The sequence below is a fragment of the Pleurodeles waltl genome, chromosome 6, assembly GCF_031143425.1.
Source record: "Pleurodeles waltl isolate 20211129_DDA chromosome 6, aPleWal1.hap1.20221129, whole genome shotgun sequence".
NCBI lineage: Eukaryota > Metazoa > Chordata > Amphibia > Caudata > Salamandridae > Pleurodeles > Pleurodeles waltl.
Window position 1 is genome coordinate 322,152,354 of NC_090445.1, and position 18,110 is coordinate 322,170,463.

General features: G+C 45.1%; 1 protein-coding gene across 1 annotated transcript in view; it reads left to right on the plus strand.

Annotated features, from left to right (window-relative positions):
• The window catches only part of LOC138299675 (dehydrogenase/reductase SDR family member 1-like), a 157,905-nt gene that overhangs the window by 72,555 nt on the left and 67,240 nt on the right, over positions 1–18,110 (plus strand). Inside the window, exons 2-3 of the mRNA XM_069238147.1 lie at positions 17,553–17,704; positions 17,782–17,925. Of these exons, the coding sequence (XP_069094248.1) occupies positions 17,555–17,704; positions 17,782–17,925 (294 nt within the window). The 5' untranslated portion in view covers positions 17,553–17,554. The remainder of the gene's footprint in view (positions 1–17,552; positions 17,705–17,781; positions 17,926–18,110) is intronic.

The window sequence follows — 18,110 nt, forward strand, 5'->3', positions numbered from 1 at the left end:
GAACATAGATCAAGTTTAGCAGAGTTTCAATATTGCGTCAGTTCAACAAAACATAGTTTCAGTCGTTTGTCTATTTGCGTCAGTTTTGGTGAACACCTGTCCTATCCACTGATTAGCATTAGCAGGTTGGGCTTCATGCAAACAATTTACAACACTAATTTGGAAAACATCTATCTAAGGTCTCTGTCAAAAGTAAGCAGTTGGTACCTAGAAAGGAAAAGCAAACAGACAAATCACAATTGCATTGTCATAATTACCCTCCAAAGTTTAGGTCAGCGCATAGGTTCAGTCTTCGTTCTCAGGACATCAGTCGATTCGCCATCAGTCAGAACTCAGCTCCGGGGCAAAAGGGCACTTCCCTCATAAGGAGGTAATGTGTAAAATGGACAATCTAAGGGCGAGGATGGTTTTAAGTAAACCAACAAGTCACCAAACAGAGTGACAGAGTTTCTGGATAAAATCAATAGCATTCCCTAACCCACCTAAATGACTCCCTGTGACATGGATTTTTATCCCTTTTCCATTATACATTCCCCCAAAATTCTATTGGTCATCTGTTATACCCCACTATCTTTAACCTATCAGAAAATACATTAGGTAACCCAAGTCTTCACCCCACATTATTTTACAAGTCTTTGATTGGTCTTCATAATTGACGTCTTCAGAGGTGGCACGTCCGGTATGATTTCATCCTTCTGTAATTCTTTGCACATCTTTTGGTCAGCAGTTCCATTGTCTTCACCGGTTTTACTCTGCAAACAAGAAGAAAGCTATGGGAACGGATCTAACATGGTTACATTCGTCTTTAATTTGAAGAAAAAGAACACGCAGGGTCGTGTCCCTTTGTGAGTCAGCACACTGAAAAATAGGAAAATGCATTTAATATGAGAGCCAAGCAGCTAAGCTTTGGCTCATGCTAACTTAAGGCCAATGAGGATTTCAGCATAGATTCAATAACACAATCATTAGTATAAGCTTATTTAAACACAACATAAATATTTCAGTCATCATTATTAGCCTACGTATACATTAGCGGCCATTCCCCATGGTCACATTTCAAGTGCACGTCTAAGCAAAATTACTATTATTATAGTTTCTATGCAGCATTATCACACATGAATCCATAAACATTTCATGTTAATATACATTATATAAGCTACGCTCTCTCACCCCCTTGAGCCTAATTCTGAAATCCTGAAGGCACCATAGTATAACCAGGCCCTGCATAGTGAAAAGAATGCTACCTCCCAATCTGAAAAACAAATGAATTGCAACTTAACCAAATTTCTAGCCAGCAAATCCTTAGAATTGGCCGTTTTTTATCTACCCTAGCCTATCCTTTTCTAGCCCATCCCGCCAAATTTCTTTGACACACTTCACTTTCTATAGGGTTGTATCCCCAGAAACACTTACTGTAAAAAAGCCAGCTTTACTGAAATAGAAACTGCCAATAGTTCCAAACTTATTTGTCACATATTAACTGCACAACACCAGCCTGTCATAATAAAAACGTATCTGAAGGCCATCCCCCTTTGAAATCCCCACTATTCAGAAATTCTTGCCAAGCTTATCTATATGGTTTCCTGGTTGAGTGTGCTACTGACATCCCAATGAGTTCCTGCAGTCTCATATCCCCAGCTGCCAGATGTCCTACAGAGTCTTCCCCACATCTGCTCATGGCGCAAGCTCACAGAACCTGTACCACTGTGAACAAGATAATGGGTCTGCAATATTATTAGGAACACATCTCATCCCAAAAGTGTCAAACAACCAACAGAAAAACCCTGCAGGGCCTCACTACTCTCTCTCATCCTTCACAGTCTGAGTATTATTCAATGCCACCACTGATCGATATTCCACATTGAATGTGACTTTTCTTTTAGTCAATATCTCCCCCCACAAAACTAATGCTACCAACAAAGGAAAACAAAATCGAAAAAGGCAATGTTACTCTTCTCAACAAGCCAATCATCTGCCCACTGCTCTGCCACCCATTGTCTGTTGCAGATAAGGTAAAAATCATGGAGCAACAGCAGCATCTGAAAATAAATTAACTTGCCAGAACCAATCTGCCTGAAGTGACCACATAGTCACACCATTACTTTCCTTCAAAAAGGTAATCCATATCTACAGATCATTTCTCAAAGTTGCCATCTTCCATACCCTGTGATGTGGTAATTTCGCTCCTGCCACTGATAAACCAAGACATCTACAGAACTCTCTTACTGCTCGAAAAACTCTGCAGGCAACGTTCATATTACGTAAGAGAGACTGAACTTTCTTCAATTCCATCTTCTAAGACACAGATGCTTTTTCCAAGGACTGTAACAAAACGTTTTTCTGCAGCAAACAAACCTCCATACACAAAAAAGTAAACTCAGTGGGCCTTCTTACTTGTCAGGAGCAAAGACACTTCCAATTCTTTTATTGCAACCTGGAAAGCTTCCAGTGCCTTTCTGCACTCCTCAGAATTCTCTTTACCCAAAAAAGAAAATCATCTCCGTAGTGAGTAACCTTATTGAATTCAGAGCCAAACTGAAAGAACCACTGCAAAAAGGAGCTAAACAATTCAAACAGAGAACATGAAACTAAACACCCCATAGGCAACTTCGGGTCAACATAGATTCCCCCATCAAACTGTAAACCCAGGAGTTAGAAATCATCAGGGTGGACCAGCAGAAGCTGAAATGCCAACTTGCTAGCTGATTTTGCCATTTCTGCCCTCTTTCCCAAAGCTATGATGTCATCAACTGAAGCATACTTTACTCCTGAATCTTCACTTACAATAAAATAATTCTGGTCAGGAAAGTTGATGAATAAGTCTGAACTCACCTTGTTGTTTCTTGAGAACCAGACCCAATGGGGGAATCGTAAGATTCGAAATAGGCCATTCATAAAATGGACCCACAATCATTCCTTCCTGTGCCACTTACCACAGCTTTTTCCTGACCTCTTCTGAGTTAGTATCTGCCGATTTTAGATTGTTGGCCCATCTCTGTAACCTTGGTCCTTGATAACATAAACAAAAACTATCCTTATAACCCCAAACAGTGATTTTGCTTCTATCTTAAATGGATAAACAGTTAACCTATAGCTTATCGCCTCAAATTTAATTGGGTTATTCCCTTTTTCCTCCTACATTTTTGTTGCCCCTGCCTCTTGCATGCACTCCCAGCCAGCCATAGGGGAGACTGACAAAGTATTGCATGACTAAGTTCTTCCCCCTGCTGCTAGCACTGTCGTGCCTGAGTTTGCATTGTGCTCTTGTGCATGTCCCACTATTAAACAACCAGCAAGCCCTGTTCCGTGGAAATTGTGCCCTTCCTGTGCTATCCACCCAAAAGTGTGGTGGGTGCCCCTGAAAGGGATTATACTGTAATAGTAAACCACTTGATGACACTTCCAACTGTACAGGCCTCTTGGGGTCATCCATTGCATTCACAGCTTATTATCCACATCTCCCTGTTCTTTTTCAGGGTTTGCCACCAAACAGGCTCGAAATTCTTCATAGTGGCACCATGCAATACCACCATAATCCTTCTGGGCCTGCCTATCCACCTTCATGTATTTAAACAGTGTGACACATCACTTAGGATGGTGTGCACAATAAACACTAGTATAAATTTAAAAAGCAGTCCAGTTTTCTACAGTTGTGGGAACCGAGAGCTGTCTTGCTCGCTCCCACTCCTCCTTTGAACCTTCTTTTGCACATATTTCCCTGTGTAACAACGTAAAAATGTCCACAAAATCCCTCTTCCAAATTTTCTGCTTTGTTGTCTGCATCACACGAGACATCACACTCCCAATGGAGTCAAGATACCTATATAGGGCAATTTTTACCCTTTACTCTTTCCTCAGAGGGCCTTTTATTATCTTCTGCCCCTCCACCCCCATCCCACTGCTTACCTGGTTTCCTTCCTGTGAAACAGTATTGTGTGGTTCTTGAGTCTGATTATTATTCTCCTTACTCTCCACTTTTCCTGTCACTTCAGATTTAGACATTCCATCTGCCCCTATCTTACCAGTGTCATCCAACCCTCTTGAGTTTACTTCCAGACTATTCCCAGCTCCTACTGATATCATTCCCAAAACTTTTTGTATCCCATCACATTATTCTGAATTATTTCCAACCCCACAGGCCACCTTACCTGGTTTTAAACATATTTGGTGCTTCTATCTTCAAAATGCCTGCCCTTTGCCTTGGTTGCAAATTGTCCTAAATTGTCCTTCACACATCAGGCATCTGTAAAATACCAAACGGCTGTCCTCCATAACCCCAAACCCATAACTTGGTGCTGACACATCCATAGCAACCAGTCTGTCGATCAACTATTTCACCCTCCTCTGAGGAATCCTCTTTCTCCTCTTAATCCATAACAGCGTCACTCCTATCGTTCCACACATCCACAAAAGCATTCACTCCCACACTTGTATGCATCCACAAAAACACTCACTCCAGCATTTGTACTTGGCCAGACACCATCCTTGACCTTGTTGGCGCCAGACCTGAATGGACAGCCAGGGACCCCTCCAGCTGCTTGAGACTGTCCTCTGTCTTTTCTCACAGGAAGCACTGTGATCCACACCCACTTAGCCTAGCTCATCCCCGCTCCTTAAAATCTGTTCCCCCTGCTGCCCTGCTCTTGCTGACACCTGTCTTTGGTTACCAATGACATCCTAGTTACTCTAATGGGAGTTACTTCTCTGTTATCCACCTCTGTACTTTATCATGGGAGCAGTCTGCCTGGCCATTAGGTCCCCACTCTACACCGGCAGGCCCTTGGCTAAGTCTCTCCCTGTTCCCAACCTCCTATTGTGCAGTGAAACAGTTTTTAAGGCAGCTGCCACCCACGTGTCATCAGAGTTGGATTCTGATATATTAATTGAGTCCTCTATTTCTCGGCCGGGCGCTGCCATCTTGTGCGATGCCAGCAGCATTTCCTCTACCACACAAGCAGAAACACCGCACCCTCATGATGCATCACAGATGTCATCCCTTATTGGCGATGCTGTCCTGATAGGAGCTTTCCTTCCTCCTTGAAGATCTGGGAGAGCAGCGGCTGCTGCGATTAATATTCGCCCTCATGGAAGGTGAACAACGTACCTGCAGTATATGCTCTGTATTTTGGGGGCTTCTAACAATGGCTTGCCTGTACCAGTGACTCTTGTACTCTACTTTACCCTACATTTCTCTAACATTTAGTGCAGCAATTCCTTCAACATCAACTGTTTTGTGTGACGTAGACCTACCCACACCTGCTCCAAAACCCCAGCCTTAACTAAATCTTCCCTACTCTCCTCTGGGAGCACTTTTAAAGCTTCAACCACGCTATTATGCCGTACCATACCTTTAGTTGTAAACCTAAAGACCTTGCAGTAGTCTGCCTCATTCCTTACTACAATTCTTCCCCTTGGCCTATCAGTGAGGGTCAGTTTGGGGATGGGTGAAGACCATTTTTGGGGACTGTTTAGACACTGGCTAGGAATAGTATTTTGGCAGCCATGTTAGTATCTGTGTCTATGTGTCTATGTGAGAGTGATAAAACCTCAAGGATTGTATGCAGGGTAGTGTGAAACTCTTGGGATCTGGTCTGGGGATTGTTTCGGGCTTTATGAGCATATTTGGTCTGTTACGTATAGGTTTATTGAGACCATGCTAGGGTGTGTTTTTCTGAGAACTGCTGGAGGATGACTTGCCAGGTTAGTTTGAAATACTTTGAAAGCTGGCTGCATGAGGGAATGTTAATGTTATGGTGGAGCTGTGTAAGTATCTCTTGGTGCAAAGTGCAGGTTGCTTGATGCCTTCTCTAAGTTACACTATGTTTTGTTATGTGCATTTGTAAATCACAATATCATCCACAAGGGTATCCTGGTGTTGTGCAGGTGTACGTGTGCTTAGCCCTGCCTATGATAAGTTGGTTAATTGAAAAGCCAGGTCTTCAGCTTCTTTCAGAATTCAAGAAGAGAGAAAAAGGTTCTGATGTAGAGTTGGAGGTCATTTGTAGGAGCAATTTAAGAGGACCCTGTCTTCCTGATCTGATCTGGGGAGCAGAGTTGTCTGGGTGGTTGGTGGAAGGCGATGCGCATGTTCAGGTATATGGAGGCCTAAGGTGTGTAGTACTTTGATTGTGTGTGTCTGTGAGTAATTTGAAATGAGTGCATTTCTGTATTTGGGAGCCAGTGGAGCTCCCTGAGGTGTGGTGTGATGTGACTTCTGTATAGGAGCTTGAGGATGAGTCTGGCTGGTGAGTTCTGGATGCTTTACAGTCTCCTATTGAGTGCATGGATGCCAATCTTGTACAGGTGCCTGATGAGGATGGAGTGTGAGACTGTGACAAATGCTGAAGAGAGATTCAGAAGGATGAGGGCTGCTGTGTCTCCTCTGCCAAGGATCAGGCGGATGTCATCTGTGGCGGTGATGAGCGCTCTTTCTGTACTGTGATTGGACCTGAATCTGGATTGCATAGCTTTGAGGAGCTGGTGGTTGCTGAGGTGGTCGGTGAGGCGTTGGTTGATTAGTTTCTCAAAGACCTTTGCCGGGTATGGTAGGAGGGAGCACCATATGTCTTTCTGTCAGCCGCCTTTGCATTGGTGTTTGTCTTTAGTTTTTTCATGGTTTTACAGTCCCTGGGCTCACCCCCAGCCCTGTTTCTGCCAGGCCTGTAGTGCTCATCCTTCTTGTTTGTCTGCCAGGCCTGTAGTGCTCATCTTTCTTGTTTGTCTGCCAAGCTCTATTTCACGCACGCCCTTCCCATGGCTCTGGAAGTTCCACTGACTTGTTCCAACTCTGAAAGCTAGGCCTCAGTACATTGTCTCTGAAACAAAAGGACTCTGCACACTAATTCACTCCCTGCTCACTTCACTCATAAAAGTTTACAAACCTTGAGAGAGCCTGTAGGTTTTGCTTCTATCAGACCCTGTTTGGGGGGGGTTATGGGACAGTCGGGAGATACCAGGGTTCAGCTGTGAGGGATGTGGTTGTTTGTCTCTAACTTCCTGGGTTAGGTTCTACTATGTCATTGCATACTGGGCCAAGTACGGTCCCTTCAGCCCTTGACTGTAAGTGGTAGTGATGGCGATCAGTCACCTGCTGTTTAGGGGAGCAATGTTGAGGTACAGAAAGCTCAGCCCTCAACAGTCATCCAACAGTGCAATAATTGATTCTCCAAACCAGTGCTTATGTTTTTATACAGAAAAGTACGTTAAAACTCTTGAAAATTAAATACTTCACATTAGAAAATACATTTATTTACATTTAATAAATGAGGCAAGGGCACTGTATCCAGTGTTCAAGTCCCCCCTTGGTCCACCCCTTCCTTTATCTGAAAGTAATGCATGTGTGGTAGGTTTTAGGCACTACCTCTCTCCTGCAGAGTTTGTGCACTTGATTCTAAAGTCTTTGGGCCAGATGTAGGAAACAAAAATTTTGCGACTTGCAAATTGCGAGTCTGACCGACTCGCAATTTGCAACTCGCAAAACCATATGCAGAAAGGTGTCTCAGACACCTTCTGCGACTCGCTATGGGGTTCAAAGACCCACCTCATTAATATTAATGAGGTGGGTCGCAGTTTGCGACCCCATAGCGAGTCCCTGCACTCACAGGGATGGTGGCCTGCTGACCTCCATGTCTGTGACTGCTTTTTCAATAATTATTATTATTTTTTTTTTTCATTTTGCAGCCCGTTTTCCTTAAAGGAAAACGAGCTGCAAAATGAAAACTAAACCGAAACCATTTGGTTTCGTTTTTTTCAGAGCAGGCAGTGGTCCCTAGGACCACTGCCTGCTCTGAAAAAATATTTTTTTCGGCATTCACAAAGGGCCAATGAGTTACCACCAGTGAGACACAGGTGGTAACTGCGAGTTGGTTTGCGACCGCATTCACGGTCACAAAGCAACTCAGCATGGCGATGCGGTTGCAAATAGGAAGGGAACACCCCTTCCTATTTGCGAGTCGCATCCTCAAATTACAAGTTGGTACCGACTCGCAATTTGAGGATGAGCATTGCGTTCGGCCTTTTGCATGCCGCAAACTGCGTTTTTCGCAGTTTGCGACATGCAAAAGGCTTCCTACATCTGGCCCTTTGTCCCTGTGCTCACCGTCTTACCAATGTGAGTCCTCATTGGTAGTCAGAGCCACAGCAGACTTCAGTTCAGTCCTTCCTCCTCCAAGAGGAAGACTCGTCAGCTGGGGGTGCATTACCACTGTGGTCTGTGGCTGGCAGATGCAAGGGCTGCTCCTCGAAGGCTGAATGGCTGATTGGCTTCAGGCTTCGGTATCATTGATGGTCTCCAAGTGATTCATAGGCCTTTTCCCTAGCACATGATTAGTCGATGGGGCTTCCGCAGGCTGTGCTCAGCTGGTGGTGATGCAGCTCTGACACTACACACAAATAGACGATGTTAGGTTACAGCTTTGGCCTTCTAGGTCTGGACAGGTGATGTAGTTTCCTCCGATGCTCTTCCAATTTGCAGCAGCTTGGTCAACTGCGAGGCACAACAGTTCAGGTCACAACAGCGTAGTCCTGTGAGGCACTTGTCAGGTCTTTTGTCACAGCACACCACGCTCAGGTGCACAGCGGTACAGTTCACACTGGCACACTTCTGAATGGGACTATCGATTAGCTGCTTTGGCAGAAGATACGAACTCTCCAGTCCAGGAGCACGTCATGAGACCCCGGCAGATGGACTTTCAGCTCTGTGGTGAGCTGTTTTCTACTCACCTTGGTATTCTGCTCCTTCAGTAGAGTTGGCTCACTCGTTCCCTCTTCTGCTCAGTCATATCTGCTCCAGGTGATTCAGGAAGGCTGCTGGTTTCCAGGTCAGACTTCAGGAGATGTTTTCCTCCAGTGGGAAGCTGGCTGTTAGCAGACATCAACTCTGGTTGCACGCAATCCTCTGGGTACTCTGCTGAGCACCACTCTCCTTGATCAAAGACACCTTAGTGCTAGACAAATGGGTCAACAGCTCCCATTTTTATACAGATATAGGGTAATTAAACCAGCGGTTTCCCTGCCCGCATGCCCTTCGCTGTTCTGGTGTCCCTGGAGCTGGGGTAGGACTTCGTCCCCCAGACTACACAGAGAACTGGGGAGCTACAACTCACAAGTTGCTCTTAAGCGCCTGATTCATCCTGCAGTGCGGGACGCACCCGGGAATGCGCCAGGGTGAAGACAAGGCCCGCCCTAGCCCGTCTGAAATAGGAAACACATCTCTGACACCCGCTGCCCTGGCCCCTTCAACGGTACTGTGAAGTTGCATGATCTAACTCTTCTAGACTTATTTTTAGTAATGTTAAAATCTAAGGATGGGGAAAAGGAAGGCCAAAGGGAGTCCACAAGGGGTGACTACAGCAAATACAAGAACCACCAATAATGCAGCAAAAAATGTATGATAGAAGATATTGATAACCTTATTGAGGAGGTCGAAACATTACTGAGCAAAGAAAAACTGCCTAGCCGCAATGAAAGGGCCACTAAAGTACTGGATATATTTACAAAGAAAAAAAAATAAAATACGGACTCAAGGGTTCAGCTGCCAGACTTACCTGTATCACCAACTCGTGTAACAGTGGCCACCTTGGACTCACATGACTCTGTGGCTGGGACAGTTGTTTCAGCTTCATTAGTGTGCCCACCTACAAGCGAGGCAAGGGGGAGTCAAGGGAGTAGATTTTGTAGCCGAGATTCATTGCTCAAATTGATTTAAACCTCTGTCGTTAATGGAGAGTGAGAACAGAAGTTGCGATAAGAACGATCAACAAAGTAACCGACCTAAGCCTCTTACCAATGAAGTAAGCACTGATTGTAGTTGTCAGAGCAAACTGAGTTCGGGAAATGGACCTGCGAAGAGGCCCGAGGGGGCAGGACGCTGTCATGTTGGACAGTGCTCACAAATTACTAAGAGGGAATACCAGACCTCTACAGGGAATGTAAGAGCACATACGGGGAAATGCCAGGCTCTGCTTCACCCCCAAACAAGCGACCTGTGCCCCCACACATGTAATGAGAGGGCTAATATGCAGTGGCGGCTGGCATGTAATTAGAATGGTGGGGCGGGCACAATGTGGGTTATATTAGAAAAATTAAAAAACTGCCCCTTACCTTTCTGACTCGTCGCATGACGTCCTCCTACCTCGGATGTCTTCTCTCCTCCAAGCTCGGACCCAGAAGACGGTACTGCCCAATCCTGGCATTACTATAAAAAACACTCCCGCAAGGTGAGGAAGAGGATCTTCATATCGGGCCAAATACTTGAGTTCGCCATTTCAGTACACTTTATTCGGATCACGTCAGCTTAAATTTGGAAACAAATGACTGGGAGCACACAGGGCATAAAAGGCTGCTGGGGGAAGTAGATCCACCCACTTTTACTATGTACGAAACTATGGAGGCTAATCTAAATAAAGTTAAATGGCGGGCCTTGATAAAATTCCAGGAGACCGCTATGCTTCTGTCACGGTCTCGGGCAGGTCTGATCAGGACTTTGGTTGGGACACCCCTTAAGGAGACCGAATATCCTAAGAGGTAGTAAACAGGGGCAGAAGAGCAGTTAAAGGCATGCACGGAAAGGACAGCTATGAACAGGCACAGGAAAATAAAAGCAGAGCAACCCTTGTGTGAACAAACTGGAAACAGATTACTAATGGACAAACACGCTGGGGTTGTACACAGAGTAAGGCGCAGAACCTCCCACAGTGACAGGGAATGTCAATGCCTCTGTGCAGTTTGCTCTTACAGATAGTCACCCTGCCAGCCCCATAGAAAGGAGGCAGCAGAAGTGATTCTGTCTCTGGACCCTAGAGCACAGACAAGGAAAGTACTTACATACACAAGACACGCTCTTGTGGGTCCAGCTGAAAATACAGTGGCGATTCCTGAGAAAACAGCAATAGCACACTGTCACTGTTAGGCACGAAAGACAACGTATAACACTGGACAAGGATGGGGGCTGGAATTGCCTCCTGGAAACCAGGAGCCAACCCCAGAACAAAGGAGGACACTTATACACTGGTAAAGACTGATAGAACACTTACCAGACACAAATAACCAAGAAGAAACAGAAACAGAAGGGAACAAACTAAGAGGCAGAGGCAAGAACTAGGAACGGGCTCAGGCTGAAGCAAAGGCGGGACTAGGACTTGAAAACAGGGCGCAAACTTCGGGCTGGGACAAACAGAGACAGGACTGGGAAACTGAGAGCAGGCTCTGGCTGGAACAGGCAAGGACAGGGCTGGAACAAAGGGAGTAGGAAATGAGCAGTAAACAGGACTGGGAAACAGAGAGAAGGTTCAGACTGAAACAAGGCAGGAGCAGGGCAGAGAAACAGGGAGCAGGCTCTGGAAGAAACAAACAGGTACAAGTCTAAGAGATAGGGAGCAGACTCTGGCTGGAACAATCAGGAGCAGGGCAGAGAAACAGGAAACAGGATCAAGCTGGATCAGAACAGGAACAAAACTGGAACACCATCCGACAAAGGGTCTGTAACACAAAGGAATCGAACTCCAATGCACGACAGGGAGCTTGAGGAAATGGCTGCTTATTAGCAGTTCCAAGCTAGGCTGCACAGGAGAGGTCACAGGTGTGTGTAGTTTCAGACACTTGCAAGTCCTGGAGGAGAGGATCCAGTGAAAAGGAGTAACTGGACTTCTCCCATAGAAAACAATGGGAAACAGAATCCGGGCTTTCCTGGCTACCAGGCTGTGCATTATGGGATTTGCAGTCCCAGGAAGCAAATGTAGTACCACACAAGTGTACCATAGAGAAAAGAGAAACAAACAGGAGTCTGCAAGGGACTCTAGATAAGTGTTTAAGGTGATTCCCAGGCTTCTGACAGTCCCCTTCCAGCGCCCCCTAGAAATGGGACGACAGAGTCGTAACAGCTTCTGAACCAGGGGCCTGGGGTTATATCTTGAACCAAACAGGCAATGCTTTTACCAAGGGAGCTGACATACCTGATTCATGGCTGTGCACAGAAGTAGTGCCTATCTACAAGAAAGGGAACAAGGGAAACCCAGGAAATTACTGGCCAATTAGTCTGATTAATGTCTCACAGAAGCTATTCTGCAACCAGCTATTAGTAAGGATCCAATTGTGGATGAAAAAACAAGTGCTGTCCCCATTGCAAGCAGGTTTTACAGTGAAGATAAGCACTGTGGACCAAATATTCTGCTTCCTGCTAATACTGTGGAAATATGTGGGAGTTAAGAGAGAACATATTTGTGTAGTATTTGTGGATTTGCGGGTAGCATTGGACCTCAAACCATCTAGTACTATCTCTGCTTTTTGCAGACTTTATTGGTGTTGAGGACCCCAATGAGCTTTCAAAACATACTTAATCAGATTTTGTCTTCATGTGTACGGGTTGGAAATTAATAATTGGAAAACAAAATTTATGACAGTTAACCCACAATTGTTTTTAAAAACAATTTAAGAGCAGGATTATGATAGGAGAAAATTCACTAGAGCAAGTCAATAACTTTGACTGTCCAGGGGTTAGTTTTGCAAATATACTCTCATGACCCACACAGTTAGCCAAAGGCCTTCGTAATTTGCAGTATATGGGTTTTTCAATTGTCAAAAAGTTAAAAGCATCAACCTTTAGTCCAGTCACTCCACCAATAGAGATACACAGGACAAGAGGAATAGCAGCTGCTCTCTATGGAGTAAAAATATGTTTTTTTGCAAGGTAGGGGGCTTGGAAAGGTGGAAAATAACTTAATGAGATCTGTTCTTGCCCTGCGCCGTAACTCACCCCTTATTAAAAGTCCAACTGAATACTGGCCTAAAAAACATTGCACATGTGGTGGCTTTCAGTCCAGTTGCCTATCGGATATGAATATGGAGCAATAATTCACCTTTTCCTCTGAGGCAAGTATTCTGCGAATGAAAAGCACTAGATCCAGGGTTGAAACTACCCTGGCTTACTTATGTTAGAATATGATTGTGCAGGTTAGAAATGTAAGAATAATGGACCAACCCTGAATGCATCCAGAAATCCAACTTGATTGCCTTTAAAAAGAGATACTGGAGCCATACTGATGAGAACTGGTTATGTAATAATACTGAAGGAACGCTAATAAGGAGGTTTTTAAACTTCAAGGGTACTATTCAGAATGAGGACTTTCTGGACCGTATTGAACCGCCACAACCAAAATCGTTGTTCTTGGAATTCAGATATGGTATTCTGCCAGTAAATTACTTCTGTAGTAGGTGGGATGGTTCTCAAATCGCTCCAGCTTATCCCTCCTGTTTGGCTACTGCTGATACAGAAGAGCACTTCTTGTTCTTCTGTCCCACTTAGAAGGACCTGGTTGATCCCAATGTGCCGGATCCTAGGCACAAGGCATCTGGAAGATACACTGAGGATTCTTAGAAGTGACATTACCAAATGCTTGATTCTTGCATTATCTAGAATTGTACGCTATAAGCCTAGGAGCAAGACACTAAAATAGGATGCCAATTGATGTGTTTGTTTTAATAGTGCCATTATTTAACTCAGGTGATAAACTGTTTTTAAGCTTAGGGAAGTTTTAATGATTTTAAAAAGACAAAGAACTGCACATGCATTTTATAGAACTGCTGCAAGTGATCACAAGCAGAGATGATAAAGCAACTATTTGTGTTCTGTAATAAACGTATGCATTGGTAAGAAAGCCACTTAGCACTATAAGTTTTAAGTACATTTAGCTGTTGGTTCCGAGAATCCCACGTTAAAGAGTTTAATTGACAGCTAGAAAATCTTCAGAAGATTTCATTATTTACCACTGCACTTTTATATTTTCTTTATATGATATTTTAATAAACTGTAGATTAATTACAAATAGGTCAGCCGACCTAATGCACAAATGGGAAGACTGCATTGAATGTACAGATCTCCCTTTTAGGATGTAGAATTAAGTTTATATTATGTTTTTTATGTTGTGCTTCTTTTACCGTTTTTATAACCAAATAAAGAATTCTACTGTTATAATTACAGGTACAGTTGTTAAGTTAATACTACATTTCAACACTGGTAAATTTTCACTAGTGTGATTTATTACAACACCATATGTACATGAGTGTAAGGAAATGCCTCCTTGGCATGGTTACCCCCTGACTTTTTGCCTTTGCTGATGCTATGTTTTGAATTGAAAGTGTGCTGAGGCCTGCTAACCAGGCCCCAGCACCAGTGTTCTTTCCCTAACCTGTACTTTTGTATCCACAATTGGCACACCCTGGCATCCAGGTAAGTCCCTTGTAACTGGTACCCCTGGTACCAAGGGCCCTGATGCCAAGGAAGGTCTCTAAGGGCTGCAGCATGTCTTATGCCACCCTGGAGACCCCTCACTCAGCACAGACACACTGCTTGCCAGCTTGTGTGTGCTGGTGAGAACAAAATGAGTAAGTCGACATGGCACTCCTCTCAGGGTGCCATGCCAGCCTCTCACTGCCTATGCAAGTATAGATAAGTCACCCCTCTAGCAGGCCTTACAGCACTAAGGCAGGGTGCACTATACCATAGGTGAGGGCACCAGTGCATGAGCACTGTGCCCCTACAGTGTCTAAACAAAACCTTAGACATTGTAAGTGCAGGGTAGCCATAAGAGTATATGGTCTGGGAGTCTGTTTTACACGAACTCCACAGCACTATAATGGCTACACTGAAAACTGGGAAGTTTGGTATCAAACTTCTCAGCACAATAAATGCACACTGATGCCAGTGTACATTTTATTGTAAAATACACCCCAGAGGGCACCTTAGAGGTGCCCCCTGAAACCTTAACCGACTATCTGTGTAGGCTGACTGGTTCCAGCAGCCTGCCACAACCGAGACATGTTGCTGGCCCCATGGGGAGAGTGCCTTTGTCACTCTGAGGCCAGTAACAAAGCCTGCACTGGGTGGAGATGCTAACACCTCCCCCAGGCAGGAGCTGTAACACCTGGCGGTGAGCCTCAAAGGCTCACCCCCTTTGTTCCAGCACCACAGGGCACTCCAGCTAGTGGAGTTGCCCGCCCCCTCCGGCCACGGCCCCACTTTTGGCGGCAAGGCCGGGGGAAATAATGAGAATAACAAGGAGGAGTCACTGGCCAGTCAGGACAGCCCCTAAGGTGTCCTGAGCTGAAGTGACTCTAACTTTTAGAAATCCTCCATCTTGCAGATGGAGGATTCCCCAATAGGATTAGGGATGTGACCCCCCCCCTTGGGAGGAGGCACAAAGAGGGTGTACCCACCCTCAGGGCTAGTAGCCATTGGCTACTAACCCCCCAGACCTAAACACGCCCTTGAATTTAGTATTTAAGGGCTCCCCTGAACCTAAGAATTTAGATTCCTGAAACTACAAGAAGAAGAGGACTGCTGAGCTGAAAAACCCCTGCAGAGGAAGAACAGAAGACACCAACTGCTTTGGCCCCAGACTCACCGGCCTGTCTCCTGCCTTCCAAAGAAACCTGCTCCAGCGACGCTTTCCAAGGGACCAGCGACCTCTGAATCCTCTGAGGACTGCCCTGCTTCGAGAAAGACAAGAAACTCCCGAGGACAGCGGCCCTGCTCCAAAAGAACTGCAACTTTGTTTCAAGGAGCAGATTTAAAGATCCCTGCAACTCGCCGCAAGAAGCGTGAGACTTGCAACACTGCACCCGGCGACCCCGACTCGACTGGTGGAGAACCAACACCTCAGGGAGGACCCTCCGGCGACTCCAAGACTGTGAGTAACCAAAGTTGTCCCCCCTGAGCCCCCACAGCGACGCCTGCAAAGGGAATCCCGAGGCTCCCCCTGACCGCGACTGCCTGAACTCCATTTCCCGACGGCTGGAAAAGACCCTGCACCCGCAGCCCCCAGCACCTGAAGGAACGGACCTCCGGTGCAGGAGTGACCCCCAGGAGGCCCTCTCCCTTGCCCAGGTGGTGGCTACCCCGAGGAGCCCCCCCCTTGCCTGCCTGCATCGCTGAAGAGACCCCTTGGTCTCCCATAGGAAACTATTGGAAACCCGACACGTGTTCCCACACTGCACCCGGCCGCCCCCGCGCTGCTGAGGGTGTACTTTTTGTGCTGACTCGTGTCCCCCCCGGTGCCCTACAAAACCCCCCTGGTCTGCCCTCCGAAGACGCGGGTACTTACCTGCTGGCAGACTGGAACCGGGGCACCCCCTTCTCTCCATTGAAGCCTATGTGGTTTGGGCACCTCTTTGACCTTTGCACCTGACCGGCCCTGAGCTGCTGGTGTGATAACTTTGGGGTTGCTCTGAACCCCCAACGGTGGGCTACCTTGGACCCAAAACTGAAACCTGTAAGTGACTTACTTACCTGTTAAAACTAACATTACTTTACCTCCCCCAGGAACTGTGAAAATTGCACTGTGTCCACTTTTAAAACAGCTATTTGTGTTTTATGTAAAAAGTATAAGTGCTAATGTAATGATTCAAAGTTCCTAAAGTACGTACCTGCAATACCTTTCAAATGAGATATTACATGTAGAATTTGAACCTGTGGTTCTTAAAATAAACTAAGAAAATATATTTTTCTATAACAAAACCTATTGGCTGGATTTGTCTCTGAGTGTGTGTTCCTCATTTATTGCCTGTGTGTATGTACAACAAATGCTTAACACTACTCCTTTGATAAGCCTACTGCTCGACCACACTACCACAAAATAGAGCATTAGTATTATCTCTTTTTGCCACTATCTTACCTCTAAGGGGAACCCTTGGACTCTGTGCATGCTATTCCTTACTTTGAAATAGCACATACAGAGCCAACTTCCTACATGAGTAATCGCACTGCATCAATTCCTTCACCAACTGATATCCCTCACAACATTCTTGGAACCCCTGTACTATGGTGTTCTAGCTATTGTAGCTTCAGAGGGTCCAAACAATCACGACACACCTTCCCCTTTTACAGATATAAAATGTAAACATTATTACACCAATATTCTCTGAAATGTGAATTAAAACAATTTTACGGATTAAATATCAATACATCAATCTTAACTAAAAATGTGAGTAAAAATAAATTTACTTTATATACATATCTTCATTTTTTTTTAGGTTTACCAATAACTCTTCTAAATTTTTCCATGGTAATATGACTTTGGTTCTCTGATAGAGGAAACCCATCTGGCCCATCAAAATCACTTTGTGTCCCTGAAGTATATGTGTTGGTTCCCTAAGAAACCTTACAGGCCTTCCATTCTCAATTTCATGCTTCACCTTCTGTCTTTATCTCTAGATTATCTACAGCTTTGCTGTTACTTGTGTTTCACATCTTTCTTTAATCTTGGATTTTTTCGTTCTTCCTCAACTTTGTCTCTACTCATTACTCAACGTCTTTCTTTCCCTCCTCCACCTCTTCCTTCTACATGCCTGCATCTCCACATCCAAATTTCCACTCTTGTCCTTCAGTCCACCGGTCTACCCCATGTCTGTCTTTTACCACAAATTACCCTTGGGTTTCTTGATCCTTTCTACTCTTTGCATGGCCTTCCTCGCCCAGTTTCCATTAGGGTATGGCTTTTCATAAACTCCTTGTGTATCAACCGCCTCCACAATTTTGAACATTCTGATTACTTACCTAGGAATGACCGGGGTGCTGTCTGGCTATGTCTGTGTTGTCACTGGAGCCTCTCGGGGAATTGGTAAAGGCATCGCCCTCCAATTATCTGAAGCTGGGGCCACAGTTTACATCACTGGCCGGAATAAGGAGGCTTTGGACCAAGCAGCCAGTGAAGTAAGAACTTGCTATACTTACTGCTCCCTTTGCTCATGGCAGGAACAGTGGTTAAAACTTCTTTCTCCATCCTTCAGGTGGAATCTCGAGGTGGAAAATGCATACCTGTGGTCTGCGACTCCTCCGAACACGACAATATCAAGGACCTTTTTGAGAAAGTCCGACGAGAGCAGAAGGGGCGCCTGGATATCCTGGTGAACAATGCATACTCTGGAGTCCAGGTAATCCTTCTAGATATTTCCTTTCATCATTGACCCCAAAATGTAGCGATAAAAAAACCTCTTCCTCCTTCTTTGTCTATTTTAAAGGGTTTTGTTCACCAGCGCTTCAAACCGTAAGCAGAAGCACATAACCACTGTTAGATCAATGGTGAACAGAGTAATTTGTGGTATCATAGTTAAGATAC